The sequence below is a fragment of the Aphelocoma coerulescens genome, chromosome 17 (genome assembly GCF_041296385.1).
Source record: "Aphelocoma coerulescens isolate FSJ_1873_10779 chromosome 17, UR_Acoe_1.0, whole genome shotgun sequence".
Classification (NCBI taxonomy): Eukaryota; Metazoa; Chordata; class Aves; order Passeriformes; family Corvidae; genus Aphelocoma; species Aphelocoma coerulescens.
Window position 1 is genome coordinate 8,822,183 of NC_091030.1, and position 18,735 is coordinate 8,840,917.

General features: G+C 55.1%; 1 protein-coding gene across 1 annotated transcript in view; it reads right to left on the reverse strand.

Annotated features, from left to right (window-relative positions):
* Positions 1–2,892: 2,892 nt before the first annotated feature.
* The window catches only part of KCNT1 (potassium sodium-activated channel subfamily T member 1), a 77,336-nt gene continuing 61,493 nt past the window's right edge, over positions 2,893–18,735 (reverse strand). The window contains exons 17-32 of the mRNA XM_069032166.1: positions 18,522–18,630; positions 17,622–17,771; positions 17,224–17,462; positions 15,462–15,678; positions 14,939–15,044; positions 14,685–14,857; positions 14,416–14,487; positions 14,013–14,147; positions 13,658–13,769; positions 13,274–13,375; positions 13,092–13,175; positions 12,608–12,736; positions 12,202–12,222; positions 11,051–11,354; positions 6,731–6,815; positions 2,893–6,327 (exon numbers count right to left, since the gene is read on the reverse strand). Of these exons, the coding sequence (XP_068888267.1) occupies positions 6,207–6,327; positions 6,731–6,815; positions 11,051–11,354; positions 12,202–12,222; positions 12,608–12,736; positions 13,092–13,175; positions 13,274–13,375; positions 13,658–13,769; positions 14,013–14,147; positions 14,416–14,487; positions 14,685–14,857; positions 14,939–15,044; positions 15,462–15,678; positions 17,224–17,462; positions 17,622–17,771; positions 18,522–18,630 (2,159 nt within the window). The 3' untranslated portion in view covers positions 2,893–6,206. The remainder of the gene's footprint in view (positions 6,328–6,730; positions 6,816–11,050; positions 11,355–12,201; positions 12,223–12,607; positions 12,737–13,091; positions 13,176–13,273; positions 13,376–13,657; positions 13,770–14,012; positions 14,148–14,415; positions 14,488–14,684; positions 14,858–14,938; positions 15,045–15,461; positions 15,679–17,223; positions 17,463–17,621; positions 17,772–18,521; positions 18,631–18,735) is intronic.

Sequence of the window (18,735 nt, forward strand, 5' to 3'; positions counted from 1 at the left end):
ACAAGCAGAACTGGGTAAAAACATTCCCAGCTGCTCCCAGAGGCTCTGGCTGTGCTTCCTGGGAGGAGGAGGAGAAAGTGGGAGCTCTGTCTGTGACCTCTTTCTGTTTCTTACTAACAAATCCAATAATGTGCATCTTTAAAGTGATTTTAAGTGCAATTTCTTTCTCTCAAGCTCTGTCCATCAGTCTGTGTGTTCCATGTGCTGTTTGCATCTGTACTTGGTGTGGTTTTGTCTCATTTTCATCCTGCTCTCGGGGGGGAGAGTTCAAGCAAAAATAGTCTGAGTTTGGAAAATGTGAATTTCCTTTGAAAGCCTTCACCTACACTGGAAGGGCTGAGTGTAAAGAAAATGAAGCTGATTTTTGTCCCCACTGCACTGGGGAGTTGAGTGTAGAAATCTCTGGAATTTCTCTTCCCAGAGGTTTGGGGCTGTAGTTTAAAAGTGACAGGAATGAGTTCTCAGGACTTGAATTTTCCATTCCTTTTGCTTTTCCCCCCACAAATGCCCAGAATGGATGACTGGAGCAGTGTCAGAGCACCCCAAACCCCCTCAATTTATGTTTTATTTAATTTCTTGATTAAATACAACAACAAATGAGGTGTCTCCTGTTCACTCTGAGCTGACTGTCCTGGGAATTTGGTCCCTGCTGCTCCCACCCCTGGAATGGAGTCGTCCCTATGGATGTGTACTAAGCTGTTATCCGTGCTCTACTTATCCAATTAAGTGGCTTGCAGTTAATTAGAGGGTTAAATGTAATTACTTTTCAGCAGATGAAGGAGAGGCAGGTGCATGAGGGGGGTGGTTGAGGGCAGGGTCTGATTTTGACAGGGGTCAGGACATGCCAAACATCCTTGGGATGAGGCTGTGCCGGGATTCTCCAAGGACATCACGCCAGAAAGAAGATTTTGGGGAGATTTGGTACCATTTTTGCTGCTGCTCCTGTGTAGAACTGAAGAAATCTGGGGAGTATTTTGGGGGTTGGGTTCTCTGGGTGCTTCACATAAATGAAACTTCATATAAAAATTCTTCAGGCCAGTTCAAAATTGGAATATTCATATGGCCCACTAAAATGAAGTGTCTTTTCCACATTGCATTGAAAATTTTACAATTAATTCCAGGTCACCACTAAGACATTGGACTTCTCTTACCATTTGTAAGTAAAAAATAATTGGTTTTTTTGAAAATTTTGTTATTCTACAAACAAAATATTTCCCTGAGCTTTCTGTTGCAGGTTTGTTGAGGCTTGGTTTGGTCTTAAGAGGGTTTGAAGATTTCAAGCTTCTGGTGGGGCTATGAAAAGGTGCATTTTTATTCTTCTGCTCCAAGTGGTAAGTTCAGCTCTTCTTTGAAGAAAAATAACCCAAATTTTTAAGGAAAATGCCATTCCAGAACTGGAATTTTATGTCCCTTCCTTCCCCAGCCTGGCCCTCCAAGTGCTGAGCACGGGCACGTTCCTCTTGTGAAGATGACAGGGTGGATTGAATGTGCTTGTCTGTGCTAAAAATATAAATTCACTTTTATCTTGGTGCTGAAATCCTGTCACAGTTTTCTCATCCATCCCTCTGAACTTGTTCAGAAATAACATATTTATTGCAGTGGGGGGGAAAAAAAACCCTCTTAAACTGATGTGTGCAGCAGGGATGATGAAATATTCAATATCCAGCATTTGTTAAAATTCAAATGAGGCACTTGGAAGAATGGTTGGAAGCCCATAAACCTCCCCAAATTACCGTGGCATTACCTGGAAATCCTAGCAAAGGAAAACCTCTTTCTTTTGACTCTGTCTTCCAGGGAATAACCATAAATTTACAGCAAAATAAAAAATCCTTCCCGGATTTGGTTTCCTTTTTGTTTCCCAGCCACACCAACCCCGTTATTTTTCATGTATATTTTAGTGCTCTGGCTTTTTTTCTCTGCTACAAGGAGTTGGCAGTGGTAGAAGCTGATTTTTCTCAACTGGGGCAGAGATTTAAATGAATTTTGGTTCATTTTGCAGTGTTATTTCCTCTTCTTTTCTGCATCTGCTGCTGTGGAAGGTGGACCAAGAGGAAAAGGTGAAGAATCCACTGCTGGGAAGTGCTGAAATCCACTTGCACAGAGCATTAGATCCTGTTCTGCAGCCTTGGAAGGGTTTTCGTACAGTGAGAGCTGCTCGTGGTGGTGATAAAAATTACCTTATTTTGGGTGTAATCATTGCAACTTGCATGTCCTGGAAAATCAGAGGATTTTGTTCTCCGTGGACAGATTTGTCTGGCTTAAAGCCAATAATTAAAAAGTAATTTAGCAGGGACTTGGCTTCCTGCTGGCCTTGTACTTCCAGCTTCCCCATGTGTGTGTTCATCCCAGAGTTATCTTCCCTATTTAAGGGATATTTTTGTGTCCTTCTGTACGATTTTAAATAAACAGATTTTTACAGTATTTGCTTAAAATGCTTAATAAAAACAACCTCTGCTTACCAGCATTTGATCTCCAAGTTACAACATCTACAATGCTCTAGAAATGTTGGGATTTTTCCTGAAAATCTTGGAAACTTTGGAGCCAGTGACAAATTTTGGCGTGAAGAACATGTACTGAATCCTGGCTAAACATCAGTTTAAGAAAAAAACCCCTTAAATACCCATAAAATTTAATGCATTTATTAAATCATAGAAAGTAGGATTAAATAAATAAATCAAATGACCTTTAAAAGCTCCCATAGCACACCAGGCCCTTTGTGCATCCAGGCACAAAGGGTTTGAAAAGCTGAAGCTAAAAAATAAAGTTGGGAAGAGCTGCCTTGAGCCTCGGCTAAAGCCACATCTTTCCATGGATTTTAAAACAGACTCCCAGGAAAAAAGAAAAATCAGACAGCAGTGTCTCCTGTTGCTGCATGCAGCTCTTTTATTTTCATTTATCTTTACAGAAATGTGAAGCATCTTCACAAGAATTGTACAAAACCCTCTCCCCTTGGCTGGCTGCATCCCAGCAGAGCAGCTCCCAGAATTCGGTCTCCAAGAGGAAAGACGGGAGTTGCTGTTGCTGATAAAAATCCATGCAGGAGCTGAGCTTGGAATAAAAAGGTCCTGTTCTATAGAGATTAAATAAAAAGGGGTATAACAGGAAATAAATATACTCATAACATTGGTTTGAATAGTTGAGTTTAATGCAGACTATATGGATCGGTCCATATTGAGCGTATCAAAGTTAGTGGACACGGAACATGCGCCGGAGCCGCTGCTGGAAAACCCCAAAATATCCCAGCTGTCCTCGTTTCTGCATCCCCCAGGGCCTGCCAGGTCTCTGCATTGGAACACAACTATTTCCATGGGATTTTTCCATGGTTGGGAGCAACAGCCATTCTCTTCTTGCCATGGAAGCTCCTCGTGCCCCTCTCCCCGTGGGCCCTTTCAGCGGCAGGAACAGCTCTTTGTCGGTGCATCGACGTTGGCAGGACCATTAGAAAAATAAACTGCTTTTGTTTTTACATTAGTATTGTAACTGAGGCTAAGGAATTAGAAAAATGAACCCTTCGGTCTCAGACTTGCATTGCCCACAGGTGAGTATTTACAGGGGTTTCCCCATCCCGTGGGAAGGACGGCTGGAAATTTACACCAGAGCAGGAACGCCGAGGGTTTGTACACGGAGCTTCCGCTTCAAATGCAGGGATTTATACACTGAACAAACAGAAGCATCGTCAAAGTACAGGAAGATTGAGGGCTTTTTGATAGGATCACAAACCACACAGAGGCTTCAGTCCTTTTGGCGTGTGGTTTCCTCCTGGGATCATTTTCTCCCTGGATTAGGGGCAGGAAGGACCTGTGTGTGCCCGCCGAGGAAGGAGGGACCCAACACCACGGCCAGTGGAGCCTCTGGAACACAGACCTGGATTTGGCCACGTGGCTGACCTGGCTGCTCAGGGCTGGGGTGTGAAATTTTAAGTACTTTAAGGGTTTTCAAAAGAAATTTAATTTTCTTGCCAGGGGAGGGTTGAGCTGAGGAGCTGCGCTCGCTTCCCTATGCTCGTACACGCAGCTCACAGCCAAACAAACACAAAATCATAAAAATTGTATGTTCTCAGTAAACATATGCAACTAATCACACCTTTTGTTGCATTTGGGGTCTGGGCTTTTGTTTGGTTGCTGGTTTGGTTTTTTTTGTTAACCTGTACCACTGCTCTGTTCCACTCTCCCTCGAAAGCGAAGTGGGGTTTGGAAAATGATCCATCTGAAATGCAGACACTTAAATACATCAACACTCAATGACCTGAGCATCTTGAGGCTTCATGTTAACACAGAGCCTACGTGTCCTTTTGTACTTCAACCACACCCACTTTTTAACCTCCAACTTCTTTTTGCCATTTGAAATGACAGATTTGATGTGTGAAGCTACAAACAGAAATAAATAAAACATGGATCTGCCTTAACCAGATACAAAATTAAGCAGTAAAAATCCATCAAAACAACCCCAAAAAGCTTTAAAGACAGTTGTGTTTGTGCCCTCAGCTCAGTGGGGCGGGAGGAGTGCACTCCTTGCTTTTACCTGTGGTACCTCCCCAAGCCTGGGATGTGCCACCACTCAGGGTCTCCTGCCTGGCACTTCAGGAAAAAACAACAATAAAAAATTAAAGATGGACCCCAAACCTCATCCAGGCACAGCAGGGCTCTCTCAACACCTTCTTGAAGTGATAGCAGCCTTGGCACAGATACCCTGGGCATCTCCAAGTCTCCCTCAGGGCCACGGGCAGGATGGGCAGTACATCCCCATAGGCTGGGGCATCTCCCCAGCTGTTTAAAATTCATTTTAAACAGGTTTTGGCTTGTTTTCTTTTTTGTTTTCTTTGTAAACATTGATTGGGGGGTGTCATGGGGAGCAAATAGTGAATGTTAATGGCAATAAAACCATTCAGCTGGCAGCGAGAGCAGGAAGCTGATGGGATTTCATGGCCATGTTGTGCTTTACAAGCTCCTTGCTAAAAAAAAAAATCACATTGGAATTGTAAGATATGAACACAGGAGTATATCAAGTTAACAACTCAGTTATTCACTTGGCAGTCAAATAAACCCTTTCCACATCGACGTTGTAGAATGTGCAAAAGTAGATGGAAAACACATCTGGTGTTTGTGGCAGCGCCAGGTCCCTGCGGGGCTGGGGGGACGTTCATGCACCTCTGCTGCAGGGGAAGCCAAGGGGACAGGGGGGACAGAGCCGAGCAGGGCTGGCTGGGGCTGCCAGGGGGGCGTGGTGGACGGGGGGACAGGCAGAACCCGCTGCCTTAATGGTGTGACCGACCCGTGACCATGGGGAGGGGAAGGACAGCAGGCCGTGGCCAGGACAGAGCCCAAACTGCCCCTGGCTGGAGGGGAAAGGGCCGAGTGGAGACACCAAACCACCACATCCAAGGGTGTGTGGCCCTGGCCAGCCCAGCCCATCCAACCCCAGGACAGAGATCCCCGAATCCCCCAGGCAGCTCAGCTCCAGCAGCAGCAAAGGGGGACACCAACCCAGGGGCTCAGAGGCACTGCCACAGGGGTGGCCGGGCTTTCAGCCCCCTGGGCTTGGCGTGTTTTGGTTTGTGAGATGCCACGAGGCGCTGGGGGCAGAGCAGCCCCTGCCATGGCACCGTGGGGGCTGCACCACCGTGTCCCATCCACCCCGACTGTCCCACGGCCACCTGAGGGTCCTTTCCCAGTGCCTGGCGCAGCTCCGAGTGCGGACACCCGGAACAGGAACCCAGCAGAGGATGAAGAACGTGAGTTGGGTGAAAGAGCAGAAGTTTGGGTACCCTGGGGGGCACCTGGTGAAGGAGGAGGAGGAAGAGGAGCAGGGTTTCGGTGCAGTTTTACTCTCGCCTTGACCAGCCCCATAAATGCAACCAACCTGCACCATCCGGGGCGGTATCAAACACAGCCCTGCTCCCCCAGGGTCATCGGCGTCTGGGCTCGGCCACGTCCCACCAGCACCAGCGAAGACTTTCTCACTAGTTGCGGTATTGGTATAAAAAGTTAAAATCCGCGGGGCGCACGGCCACCGGCTGCGGGTGTGTCCAGCTGTGCCGCCCCTCCCGGGGCTCCGGGCATCCCTCCCGCGGCGCAGAGCCAGGCTGGGCATCGCCTTTCTCCGGGGCACCGCGGGCAGCAGCCGCCTTCCCCTCCGGCCGGGCCGTCCTCTCCTTCCCCGCCTGTCCCGGAGCCTCGGCCCGGAGGGACGCGGGGCACGGGGGCTGCTCACAGCTGGGTCTCGTCGCGCGTTTCGGGGTTGCCGGAGCCCAGCTTGTTGCTGCAGCTGCTCTTGCGGCTGTGGCCGTCGTTGGCCACGTGGGCCAGCGGGTCGGAGCGGATCAGGTACCTGCAGGACACAGCCTGGTCACACTGCTGGAACCCGCCCTGTGCCCCCTGGGATTGAAGGCAGGACGCACAGGGATGCCCCACGGGGCTGTGCTGCTTGCAGAGCACAGCAGTTGTTGGAATAACAGATGTTAAATGATAAGAGCTGTTCATGTAAATGCCATAAAATAAGATGATAAATAATCAGGAGTTACTCCTGCTGGAGGCTGCTCAGTGGCCAAAGCCAAGGGAAAACTCCACGCTGCCCATCAGAGCTCAGATGGGGTGGTTTGGGCACTGTTCAAGAACACAGGGGTGGGGAATGGCCTGGGAAAGAGCCAAAACCCGTGGGTATTTACGAGAAATCATGGGAAGCAGTGGGATGGGGGAGGCTCATGGCACTGGGGGAGTCTGGGGGCACCTACACGATGTCGTTGAGCTCCAGCCGCGTGTCCGGGGGGGGGTTGATCAGGACGTAGGACAAGGTGTTCTGGTGGTCGTTCATCTCATCTGCAAGAGGAGGGAAAGGGCTGGTGAGGGAGGGACACCCCCAGAGACACCCCAACAGGCAAGGTGACAGCCCCCAGGGGGCAAATGGGTCCCTTCACCAGGAGAAGCTGTGGGCAACGTCACTGCCACAGAGAGAGCACCAAGAACGTCACTGCCACCTCCCTCCTCGCCTCCCCAGGCTCTCTCCCACCACAGCACGGCCCAGGGGACTGGCAGAGGTAACTCTTCAAAGTCCCCACTTCCCCCCAAAATAAAGTGAGATGTCTTACCTTGGTTCAGTGCAAAAGAGGGAACAGGTTAGTCCTGCTGTGTCCAGCACAAGTCCAACCACGGGGTCAGGGCAGCTGAACCCCCCCGGGGCCGCCCCCAACGCTCTGCCCACCTCTCCCCTTCAGTTACTCAATTTAGCATCATCCAGACACAGGATTAGTCCAGGGATTGCTTCTTTCCCCCGCCCAGGGGAAATCTCCTCCGTGGAGTTTCAGAGCCTTCAATGCCATTTTGGGGATGGCTCTAAACCACTGTGACCTCTCGGGGGGGGCTCAGGGCCACCAAGAGCGGCACCCACGGGGGAGAACGGGCGGCCTCAGTGCCGGGGGGGCCCCTGCGCTTCCCGAAATAGCCAAGAACAAGATCATGGTGAAATGGATGGGGGTGCGAGGCTGCGGGCGGCCAGGGCGGTGGAAGCTGCGACAGGTGACGCCATTTCCAGACGGGGTGATGGGGTGTGGATGGACAGGGTGGAGAGGGGACGGACAGATGGACGCTGGGGCAGCGTGAGGAGCGCGGCGGGACACCAGCTCACTGCAAGGCTTGTCACTGGGACACCTCTCCAGGCTTTGGGAAAGGCCCCTCTGAGCAGCACACCAGGGGTTGGATGAGCTCAGCAAATGGAGCTGCTTCGGGGGCAGCAGGACCAGGACCCGGCCACTGGGATGGGCACTAACTCCAGGCTGGGGGCGGCTGCCTGTGGCCTGTCCTGCTGCTCCCACCACGCCGGCCCTGCTGTCCCCCTGCTCGGCCTGGCAGATCCCCCAGTCAGAGCTGCCCTGCCCCACGGTGGGCACAGCCAGTCTTCTGCCACAGCAGCGACAATGGGTGCCAGATCACCCTGGCATGGGGGTGGCCCAGCTGCTCTTCAGCCTCGGCACTGGGGTGAAACTGCTTTTCTCCAGCCACCAGAGCCACCCAGCACAGGGATGCAAACAGCTTCCCTCTGAGCTGCCTTTGCCAGGGCACACCCAGACCACCCCGGGACATCCCCGGGGCTGGGCTGTGCCGGTTCCAAACCCAGCGCTGCTTGCAGGGGGACACCAGACCTTTGCTTTGCTGCTCAGACACATCCCTGGCACCTCTGAGCCCACAGAAGGTGCTGCAGCCAGGGGACCTGGGACAACCCTCAGGGAGATGCTGCCCGGGACCCCCAGCCTGTGCCAGGGTGTCCTGTCCTGAAGCCACCGGAGAGCTTTGGCCATCCCAGTGCCCAGCCTTACAGGGAGACAGGGATGGGGGTGGCAATGCTGGGGGCAAGGGTGGCACACAGACCCTGGGACCCGACGGGAGACACAGGGTTTGACATGACAGGAGGCGGGGAAGGGCTCTGGGCAGGTTTTCCTGCCCCATGGAAGCGCCTTGTCCTGACCCCGTGCGGCCAAGCCAGGCCCCGCTGAGCACTCCGAGTATATTGCTGCATCCCGGTGCCCCAGGCAATATACTCTGCTGGCCTGGGGCTTCCATGAGCCCCAGCTGCGGCTGTCTCTCGGATGAAGGACACACTTTGTAGGAAAATGCCAACGTTTCACCTTAAGCCTGGGCTAGTGGAGCCAAAAATGAAGCTGCGATGGGCTATTGCTAATCTTGGGGCTGCTGCAGTAAAAAAGGACCTTTCCAGGGCATGTTCCAGGGGAAAAAAAGATGGGAAAACCTGGCAGGTCCCACAGAGCCCCACGAGGTGCCCGGGGTGGCTGCTGTTGCTGCCTCGGGCTGACCCAGACACCCCCCAGTCAGAAAACAGGGTCTGCAAATGCTGGAGAGGGGTCCAGGAGGGCAAACCAAGGGGTGCAAAGGGATTTTTTAAGTGCTGCCTTGCCCTGGACTGTGGCTGACCCAGCAGGAGCTCCAGCATCTCATCACAACATGCACAGGCAGCTCTGGTGCACTTGTCCCCCTCCTTGTCCCCTCCTCAAGCTGCCACTGGCTGTACAGCCCAAAGCCACCTCGCAGAGCCAAGGAGGGAGGGTTTTGTTAATGAAAGCCGAGGGCTGTGATTTCCCTGTAGGAATTCAGCTGAAAAAGGGTCCCTGAGGTTTCTGTCTCCCTGATCAGGCAGAGCCCTGCATTTGCACCACCACTACAGGACAGTGATTGGTTTTCCAATGCCACCCGACAAATTAGTGCTGAAAGCTTGGAGATCTAAGGTGAAAACTGGCAAGGGTGAGGTTTGGGCTTAGCTGGCATGATCTTGTTGTACACTGCATGCCATGAGTCACGCGGGACTCCCAGGGAACGGGAATTACCTTGCAAATATCCCAGGTTTACCCGATTCATCACATCACTGGCTGTTAAATTTGCTACATCCTCTACAGAACATACAGGGAAAGGCACAGACATAAACAGAGAGAGAGAGAGAGGTCAGCAAGCCATGGTTCGGCAAATATCAGAGACGAGCTCCTGCGCTGCAGCGATAACGTGAGCAAAAGAAAAAGGAAAGGGGCAGAAGGCAGAGCGACGTTTTTCCATGGGTGTCCAGACACTGACGGTGACACACGGTGACAACACACAGTCCCAGCACCGCTGGATGCCCAAGGAGCTGCTTCCTGGTCCCCACACTGTGCCCAGTGTCCCTGTCCTGTCCTGCACCCCACACTGCCCCTTCTGCCAGTGCTCCCCCAGTTTGCTTCAACCAAAATGTGCCAGATGGGCCAGGACAAGGATGCCAGCCCTGATCTGATCCCAAGCTGTGCCCCAAGCCTGGAAGCCTCACTGAGGGCAGACATCCCCCCTGGAACTACAACAGAAACTTCTGGGACCAGTAATGTAGGTAAAAAAGGAGAGAGGGTAAACACCACTGCAAGCCCTTGCCTGGCATTCCCTGTCCTCACTCCATCCCACCACAAGCCAGCTCCCCTGCCTCTCTCCCTGGGGATGCTGGCAGTGCCCACATCCACCCCCTGGGCCCCCACTCCAAACCTCTCCTGCACTGCACTTCTGGACATTTTCTCCTCCTCTTTCCTGTGCCTAAAGCCAAGATGGGAAAGGAGGAATCCCACCCCCAAATCAGCTCTCATCCCCAGCTGGGGCTCGTTGCCAGCCTGAGTGTGGGCAGGGGCCAGCACAGGGAGGATGGACACTCTTGGAGGATGGAGCAAACAAGCAGCAGCACAGGATGGCTTCAAAGAAAGAAAGAAAAAAAGAAAACCAAAACCAAACCAACCAACCAAAGGGAGCTGTGGGCTACAGACTTTGTCATAACCAAGGGGTGGGAGCTGTCCAGGGGGACACAGATGCCAGCACCGACGGGCAGGTCAGAAGCTTCACGAGAGATGCGGCTGCACAGAGGGACCCTGAGCGCTGTGGCTGTCACAGCCACACACCGGTGTCACACGCAATGAAGCAACTCAGCCCTGCAGCTACCGAAAGGTTTTCCACGGAAGACTTAATGACGGATTAAAGTCTGTAACAAAAGGGGGCTGCGCCAGCTGACGGGGTCGGGCCTCTCCCTGCCACAGTGCGGGGGCTCTGGGGCACGAGGCCTGTGCTGACCTGGGGCCGGGCTGAACTGAGCCAGCCCCTCTGCCCGGCCGGACAGCGCGGGGCGGACGGGGCTGTGCGGGGGGACACCGGGGCCTGCTGCGGGCACGAGGGCCGGAGCTACTCTGCCACCGCCTGCCTGGAGCCACCCCAGAGCCCAGCGATGGGGGGGCTGCCTGCAGCTGGCCGGGGGCGGCAGGGAGGGGGCTCGGCTCGGCTCGGCGCGGCGGGCCCGCAGCCCGGGAGGCGCGGGGCTGCACAAGCACAAGCAAGCCAGGGCGTGAGGCGCCGCTCGGAGCAGGCCCGGCAGCGCCCGCGGGGACAGGCGGGGCGCGGCGCTAAGCTCGGCATGGGGTTAGGCTCGGCATGGGGTTAAGCTGGCTCAGGGTCGGGCTTGGCGCGGGGTTAGGCTCGGCCGGGGGTTACCTGAGGAGCCCGCGAGCGGGAGGCACCACCGCGGAGCAGCTCGGCCGAACGGCACTTACCGTACCCGGTGGTGGGCAAGCCCAGGTGCTTCATACGGTTTTTGACGAGCTCGGACAGCTCCTGCCGCTCGGAGCGCCGGTACAGGCTGAGGCGCTGCTGGCTGATCCACTCGGCCGTCTTGCTGGAGTGCTTGTTGCCCTTCCTGCTGAGCCGCCGGGCCCACTGCATGCTCTTGCGCCGCAGCAGCGGGTGCTCCGACTGGTCGCTGGAACACGAGTTCCGGTGGTGGCTCGTCTTGATGCCCCAGTGCTCCTTGACGTCCTTCGTGTCCTCGCAGTCCTCAACATTGATTGAGATCTGTGACTGGAAGCCCAGCAGGTCACGCGGGATGGGGGGTGGCCAAGAAGGGTTTGGCCTGTGTGTGGCAGGGTGGGATCTCTCCCACGGGATGGGTCCTTGCTCTGACCCGAACGGGCTCTCCCAGCACTGCAAGAACCACCTGGCTGGCAGATTTCACAGGATCCCGGAACGGTTTGGATTGGAAGGAGCTTAAAGCTCATCTGGTTCACTTCCTGCCATGGGCGGGGACACTTTCCACCAGACCAGGCTGCTCCAAGTCCTGTTCAACCTGGCCTTGGACTTCCAGGGATGGGGCAGCCACAGCTTCCCTTGGATAAGCACTGCTGAGGGGAGTCTCATGGGCACCTGACACCTCACACAGAATCCCCTCGGGCCCAAGGAACAGCCATGCCCTCATCTCCCTCTCTCTCCTCTTACAGCAGCTGTGCTGCCACATCTCTGACCCAGCAATCCCCACTGGCGAGCAGGAATTTATTAATAAAGCCTTTTAAAGCATCTCAAAGAGCTGGGTTGCATTTAATTAAATGTCAACTTTCAGCTCCCTGTCGCTGCTTCCTTACAAAGTTGAAAACCGAAGGTATTTAAAAGGGATCCTGGCTCATTCATTCCCTTGCTCCTTATCCCAGTTAATTACATCAGGGCACTGAGGACTTTTCCCGGAGCACTGAGGCTCAGCCAGAATCTCCCTTCCATGGGGACAGGCAGCACTGTGCTGGCACCGGGGCTGAGAGCTGGCACAAAGCACGGGGTGGCTCTCAGTGGCCACAGCCAGCCCAGGGATCGGCCACAGGGTAGGGGGGATGGGGAGGCAGCGCCCGAGCGCGCGCGGCTGGACACGAGCGGCACTCACCTGTGCTCTGATGTCGTGGGGCTGCAGCGGGGGAGAAGGAGGGGAAGGAAAACCAAGAGTCAGCCCAACAAAGGGGCAGCCCTGCTGTGCCCTCCCTGTTCCCCAAGGTGCCCGGTGGCACGGCAGAGCCGTGCCAAGGACATCCAGCAGTGCCCGGAGAGACGCGCACGGACACTGCCCCAGCGTGTCCAGCTGGAGAACCAGGACACCGCCACCCAATGCAGCCACACGAATGAAAAAAACACAAATCCCCCTTCCCTTGTTCTCCCCTCCCTTCCCCACTGCTGCAACGAGGTCTGAGGTGCCCCAGGGACCAACACCCTCCTGGATCTCACCTCTGCTGGGTGATGCTCAGCTGGGACCACCAGCAGCCCCTTGCTGGCACACGCCACCACCGTGCCCCTACCTCGGAGGTTGCGAACATGTGCGACTCCGTCCTGTAAATCCCGATGGGAATCTCAGCACTGGAGGAACAAAGCTTCTGGAAGAGGCGGCCGTACGTCCGGATCCACAGGTCATCCTCAGTGATCTTCATCTGAGCAGCAGAGGACAAACGTGAACCCTCACGTGCATCTCAGGCTGCTCCTGAGCTTCACCCTGGCTCATCCACGACAATCCCAAAAGCAAGCTGGACTCCACAAGAAAACCAGGGGCAATTTCTGACCTCAGCCCTCAGAATAGGGAGCTTGGTCCTTGGCAGCTCTTGGGTTTTTGGTAGCACTGAGATTCCCCAGGAGGGGAACAATGACCTGGCAATGCTGCTGCCCCCCCCAGTTCTGCAGAAGAGGGGAACCCCCAGCCCGTGCACAGGGTGACAAATGCCACCAGGTGCCACCAGATCCAGGACAACATGGCCTGATGGTTTCAACCCCAGGGGCCTTGGCACGTACCGCACAGAGGTACCCGGAGCCCGGCGTGGTGTCGAGGCCCAGCAGCAGCCGAGTGATGGTGATCATGTAATCCTTCACGAACGACTGGGGGAGACATTCGGGCAGGAAACCAGGGGTGGGTTTGCTCAGATACTCCCCGGGGGATGCAAAGGGGAGGCCACAGCTGCAGGGCTGCGTCTCACCTGGTAGAGCAGCGTGTCCAACATGCTGATGCTGAAGACCCTCCCGGCCGCGAAGGGCAGCCGGAACATGAAGGCCAGGTTGGAGCCGTTCTCGCGCTCTCTCTGGAAGAAGAAGGGGAGGTTTGAGCTCAGGTTGCACAGAAACTTAGAGGACTCATGGCAATGGGAGGGCACAGGGATAATGTTTCTGGTGGGTGTGGCAGGAGGGAAACAGGGCAGCGTCTTTGCACTGTAGAAAAAGAGGATTTTTTTCTCCATGGAAATGTGCGAGACATGATTGGGTTTTCCAGACATGGGAAGAGCACGGGACTTTGAGGAGCTCAAATGCAGTCACTGTCAGAGTTGACTTTCCAGGCCCCTGTGCAGGGAATGACCTCCTCTTACCTTTTCTAGTTTGGAAAGGGCCAGAGAGTAACTGTCCTTTGCTCTGAACTGCATGAACCTCATGTTGGAAGGGTGGGTCAGCTCTGTGATAATGCTGAGGCTGGGGAAGAGCCTGCAGTGGAAAGAGACCTGTTATCCTGCAGCTGTCTCAGAGGATTTAAAGCCTGAGGAAGACCACAGTGACCCCTGTCCTGTTTGAGGTCAGAAATAGCTGATGAGATGCTGTTTTCTAGAGCAAACCCAACACCAGATGTGTCCCACTGCCCACAGCCACCACCCCAGGCACCACCAGCCTTCCTGATCTTGTCCCCAGCAGTGGTCAGTGGCTGTGACCAAGGCAGTGGTCACCCCTCACCTGAACATGGTCTGGACATTGACAATCGTCTTGGCATCTGCCATGTAGTCCTCCTCGGCGCTCATGGTGCTCTCCTTGTCCACCACCACCAGGTTGTCAGCGTAGATGATGCCACACTGCAGCAAACTGTCCAGGCTGGGCAGTCCCCAAAGAGAAGAGCGCAGGGTCAGCCCTTGGAAACGACACAGGGAAGCAGCACAGGGGTTCCACGGCGAGCCCAGGCTGCTCCCGACCTGCTCTTCACCTGCTCCCATCTCCCAGGGAGGGGTTGGCAACCCGAGAAGCCCAAGGTGGGCTCAGCTCTGTGGTACCAACCCTGGGGCTTCTCATGGGGTGGCCCAAAAGTCTGGGCTGGGGTAAAAGCAACAATTCAGGCACGACAGCCACACGTGGGAACACCTACTTGTCAATGGTGCCCTCCATGTAGTAAACCATGGGGAAACAGCAGATGGCCTCCAGAAAGTGGTGCTCAGGCCTGGGGGGAGAGCCACAGAGAGCGAGGTGGTTCAGCACGGCCATGCAGCAAAGACAGACACAAAACCCAGGGCCAGCCAGCCAAGGTACCCAATGGCAGCACTGCTGCTCCCTCACATCCCACCCCCAGCACGAGATGCTCATGAAAACGCAGGGAGGGTTCTGCATGAGGGAAAACGCCTGTGGAAGAGTACTTGCTTGTTGTCCAGCAGCAGCACGATGGGGTTGAGCTCCTTGCGGGAGCGGTAGTACGCCCGCAGCGGGACGATGAAGTTGTAGAGCCCGTTCCCTGCCGTCTCCGCAGAAACAATGATCAGTTTGTTCTTGAACCCGTAGGCTTTGGCATCCTCAAAGCTGTTGTGTTTGCAGCCCTGTGCGTGGGATGGCACAGGGACTCAGGGGACACGTCCTGGGGGGTTCAGCCCCAGGCAGCCCCCACAGCCCCTCCACACCTTGTCCAGCCTCAGGCAGCAGAACGGGGCTTTCTCAGGCAGAAGGTGGCACAGGGTTGGGGAGCTCCCGATGTAGGGCGAGTTTGGGGGGTAGCCCTTCACATACCTGCAGCAGAGAGAAATCTGTGTGAGGACATGGGGAGAGCTTTCCATTTATCCAAAGCTCAGGTGCTGGGGAAAATATTCAACAGCAACACTGGCAAATGCCCTGCAACACTCCCCTGCAGCAGCTGGGAATTTCCCCAAATACACATATTTAGGAATATTTTTTGCTATGCAAAGGGCTGTGAGATTGTAAAGTTGCAGGGAGAGAGCCAATAGTGTGCTCACAGAAAAGCCGAGAGGCGCTGAGCCTCAGCATCCCCCGGGTACTACTGAGCGCTGTCACATGCCATGGTCCCAGTGTCTCTGAGACTGGGACAAACTGGATGCAACCACAATGAACCAGAGGGAACTGGATCAAACTGGATCCCACTGGAATGAACCGCACAAGGAAGGGCTCCAGCAATGGAGAGCGACTCACTCCACAACCGCCGACCCCTCCTCGTCCGACTGCGTCATCTCGTCCTCGGACTGGTCGCTGAGCAGGTCGCAGGGCAGCAGGGACGAGGTGTCGGCCAGCTCGAGGACGGGGGCGATGCTGGGCCGGCGCGTGCCCGAGCCGTTCTCGGCCGGCAGTGCCAGCTTGCTGCTGTTGGCAGGGCGGCACTCGGTGTTCTGCAGGTCCATGGCCACTGTACCTGGACACGGCGGGGAGGGAGCACAGCAAACACGCTCTAAGCGGGGGAGAGGCAGCAAAGCGTCGAGCCCTGCACGGGGACGAGACAGCCCAGCGGATGCTCAACCATTCGTGGGCGCAGGGAGTGCAGGTAAAGCCCCCACCAGTGAGCTCCTCCTGGGCACTGCTGTGTGCAGCATCTCCCCAGGGCTCAGCTGTCACTGGGGTCTGTCCCTCTCTCCTTTGCCCTCACTTCAGCTCCATGCCCAGCTGAACCACTCGCCCACCTGCTGCTCCCTGAACTGCAAAACCTGGCTCTGCAGGAGTTTTTATGGTGCTGATGTATCTCTGAGATGACAACCTTGCAGCCTAATCCCTGCCTGCAGCTCCTCACAGGCTCTGGGAGGCACCAGCCAGGTTAGGAACCACATCTGCCCTGGAACTGCCCTTCCTATGGACACCCCTCTGCCCCAGGGAGAGGCAGTTAGGCAGCAATGCCCTCACCCACCTCCCACATCCCTCCTGATCAGCTCCAGATGTCACAATCACAGAATCCTTAAGGCTGGAAAAGTCCTCTAAGATCACCGAGTCCAACTGCTCCCCCAGCACTGCCACCCTGCCACTAAAGCACGTTCCCAAATGCCACATCTGCACATCATTTAAATCCCTGCAGGAATGGTGACTCCACCACTGCTCTGGGCAGCTGGGCCAATTCTTGACAGCATTTCCTGTGAAGGAATTTCTCCTAATATCCAGCAAGGGACAAGAAAGACTTCCTCACGCTGTCCTCCAGCAGCCTCCAAAAACCAAACACGTTGATGGAGTGTCCCATTAGGCAGAGCCCAGGCACCAGCCTTGCCAAACACCACTGCCCTGCTGGCACTCACGTCATTCCTGTCCCTCTCATCACCTTTGGCAAAGGTCCCTCTGTGCAGGAGCCGTGTGAGAACTGTGACAAACACCGCTCAGCAAAGCGCTCTGCAGCTTGCTGGGGGATAATCTATGCAAATTGCTGCTCAGGAGTACAAACACATAAATTATTTGCCTGAAATATAATGTGCTCGTGTGGCTCAGCTCCTCCAAAACTTGTTCTCCCCAGATACAAGCGGGAAGTAATGACTCACTATATTTTTCACTTGCACAAATGCAGCGCTCGCTGCAGAGAAACTACGCTCTTCCTCTGCTCGGGAATCATAAACGTGATTTAGGATGTGGCCCATGGCATTTCTTCATCCAGCCTCAGAAACAATTGAGGGCTAAAATCCAGGCTTAGGGCACTTATGCAAATACCCTTAACGATAATGGACATCTCGAGGTTTACTAACGATATTTGAGCTTGCTGAGAGCACCCCGGGTGCAAGGAAATGTGTATTTTACTGGTGAGATGACTGGGAGAGAGGACAGAAAGGGGTTTTCAGTGGCTTTGGCACTGGTGGGGGAGGGCATGGCAAGGAGTGTGCAAAACACAAAATAAAACGAACTGTGGGGGAGGAAATGAACCCAAACCTGGGGAAGGTGCTGGAGTGGTGTGTGCAGGCTCCTGCTGCCCCCCGAGCCCCCGACTCACCCATGCTGGCGATGATGCTGTGCACGGGCAGGCGGGAGGGGCCGTCGTAGCTGTCTCTGCCTGCAAAGCCTTTCTTCTTCTGCTTCTCCTCCTGCTTGAAGATGAAGGCAGAGTTCTCCTCCTTGGTGATGTTGATGTAGAAGCAGGTGTCCGACGCTGCCATGATGTGCCGCGGGCCGGGGTTCAGCAGGATGCTCTTGTTCTCCTCCCTCCGGATGCCGATCAGGCAGACCCCATACCTGTGCCAGGAGCACGGGGTGGGCATTCCCAGCTGGAGAAAAACCCCTCCGGGGCATTGCCCCTGCCCCAAGGACCTGGCAGTGCCCTCCAGCCGCAGCCCTGACCCCCAGGCATGCAGACTGGACGATACCCACTGCCCACCGCCCCCCTGCCCTCACTTCTTGTGCGCGTGGAAGGCGGCGTAGGTGAAGCTCTTCCCCTCGTACTCCATGAAGAATTTGCTGTCCCCCATGCGGATGTGATAGACCTCATTGCCCGAGCAGCGCCCGTACATCCGCTGCCACTGCTCCGGGGACTCCTGGCCCTCCCTGCAACGACAGCAGCAGAGGAGGGATGGACCCCCGGGAGCTGGAGTGGGACCTCTTGGGGCTGGCACAGATCCCAGAACTCCAGCCAGATCCCAGGGCAGAGCCCCAATAATCTCTGGAGCTGCCACGGAGCCCGGCGGCGGTGAGGTGACAGTGACACATCGCCACGAGCTGTCGGTGCCCGCCGAGGATGAGCTCGTTTTCATTTTGGGTTTTAAGTGCCTTTTTATTTAATGAGGGCTCCTGCAGAGTGCAGAGGGAGGGTTCAGAGCCCGTGTTGGCAAACAGCTCTGAGCATGGGGCGAGAGGCATCTGGCAAGGATGTTTTGTAAGTTTTGATGGCACTTTACCCAAAATTCAGACATTTCTGACCAGCCAAGGAGTGCAGGGCACCACCACTGCTCTCCTGTGCTTTCAGAGCTCCTTCCAGCCATGCTGGATGATACACCCACCAAAAAACCCTGCAGGGTCTGGGGCTGCTTGTGCTGTGAATTCACCTTCCTGCCAGCAGGCCCGTGCCAATATAAAGATATTTTTATTCCCAGTCTCTGGAAAGCTAGCACTGCCCAGCCCAGCTGCACTGGTATGGCCCCCTTACAGTATGGCCCTGGGTGGGGGCCCCAGATCCCACTGTGTTCCCCAGACCCATCCCAGACCCCCACCCTCTCCCCCTGGGCTCAGAGGCCTCAGTTCTGCCGTCCCTCCAGGCCAGGGTAGGGGAAGGCAGGGATGTGCAGGGACAGCACTCACTGGCCACGGGAGGTGTGCACCAGCAGCGTGATGAGGGTGGAGGTGGCGGGGCAGACGCAGTTTAGGGCCAGCATGGCGTATTTGCACTCCTCTTCACAGACAACGTGATCTGAAAGGCACAGGGGACTGTCACGGAGGAGAGGGGGACAGAGGGGTTCCCCAGCTGGCAGTGCCTGGGAATGTGGTCATTTCGGGGTGGTGTTGGGCACTGGGT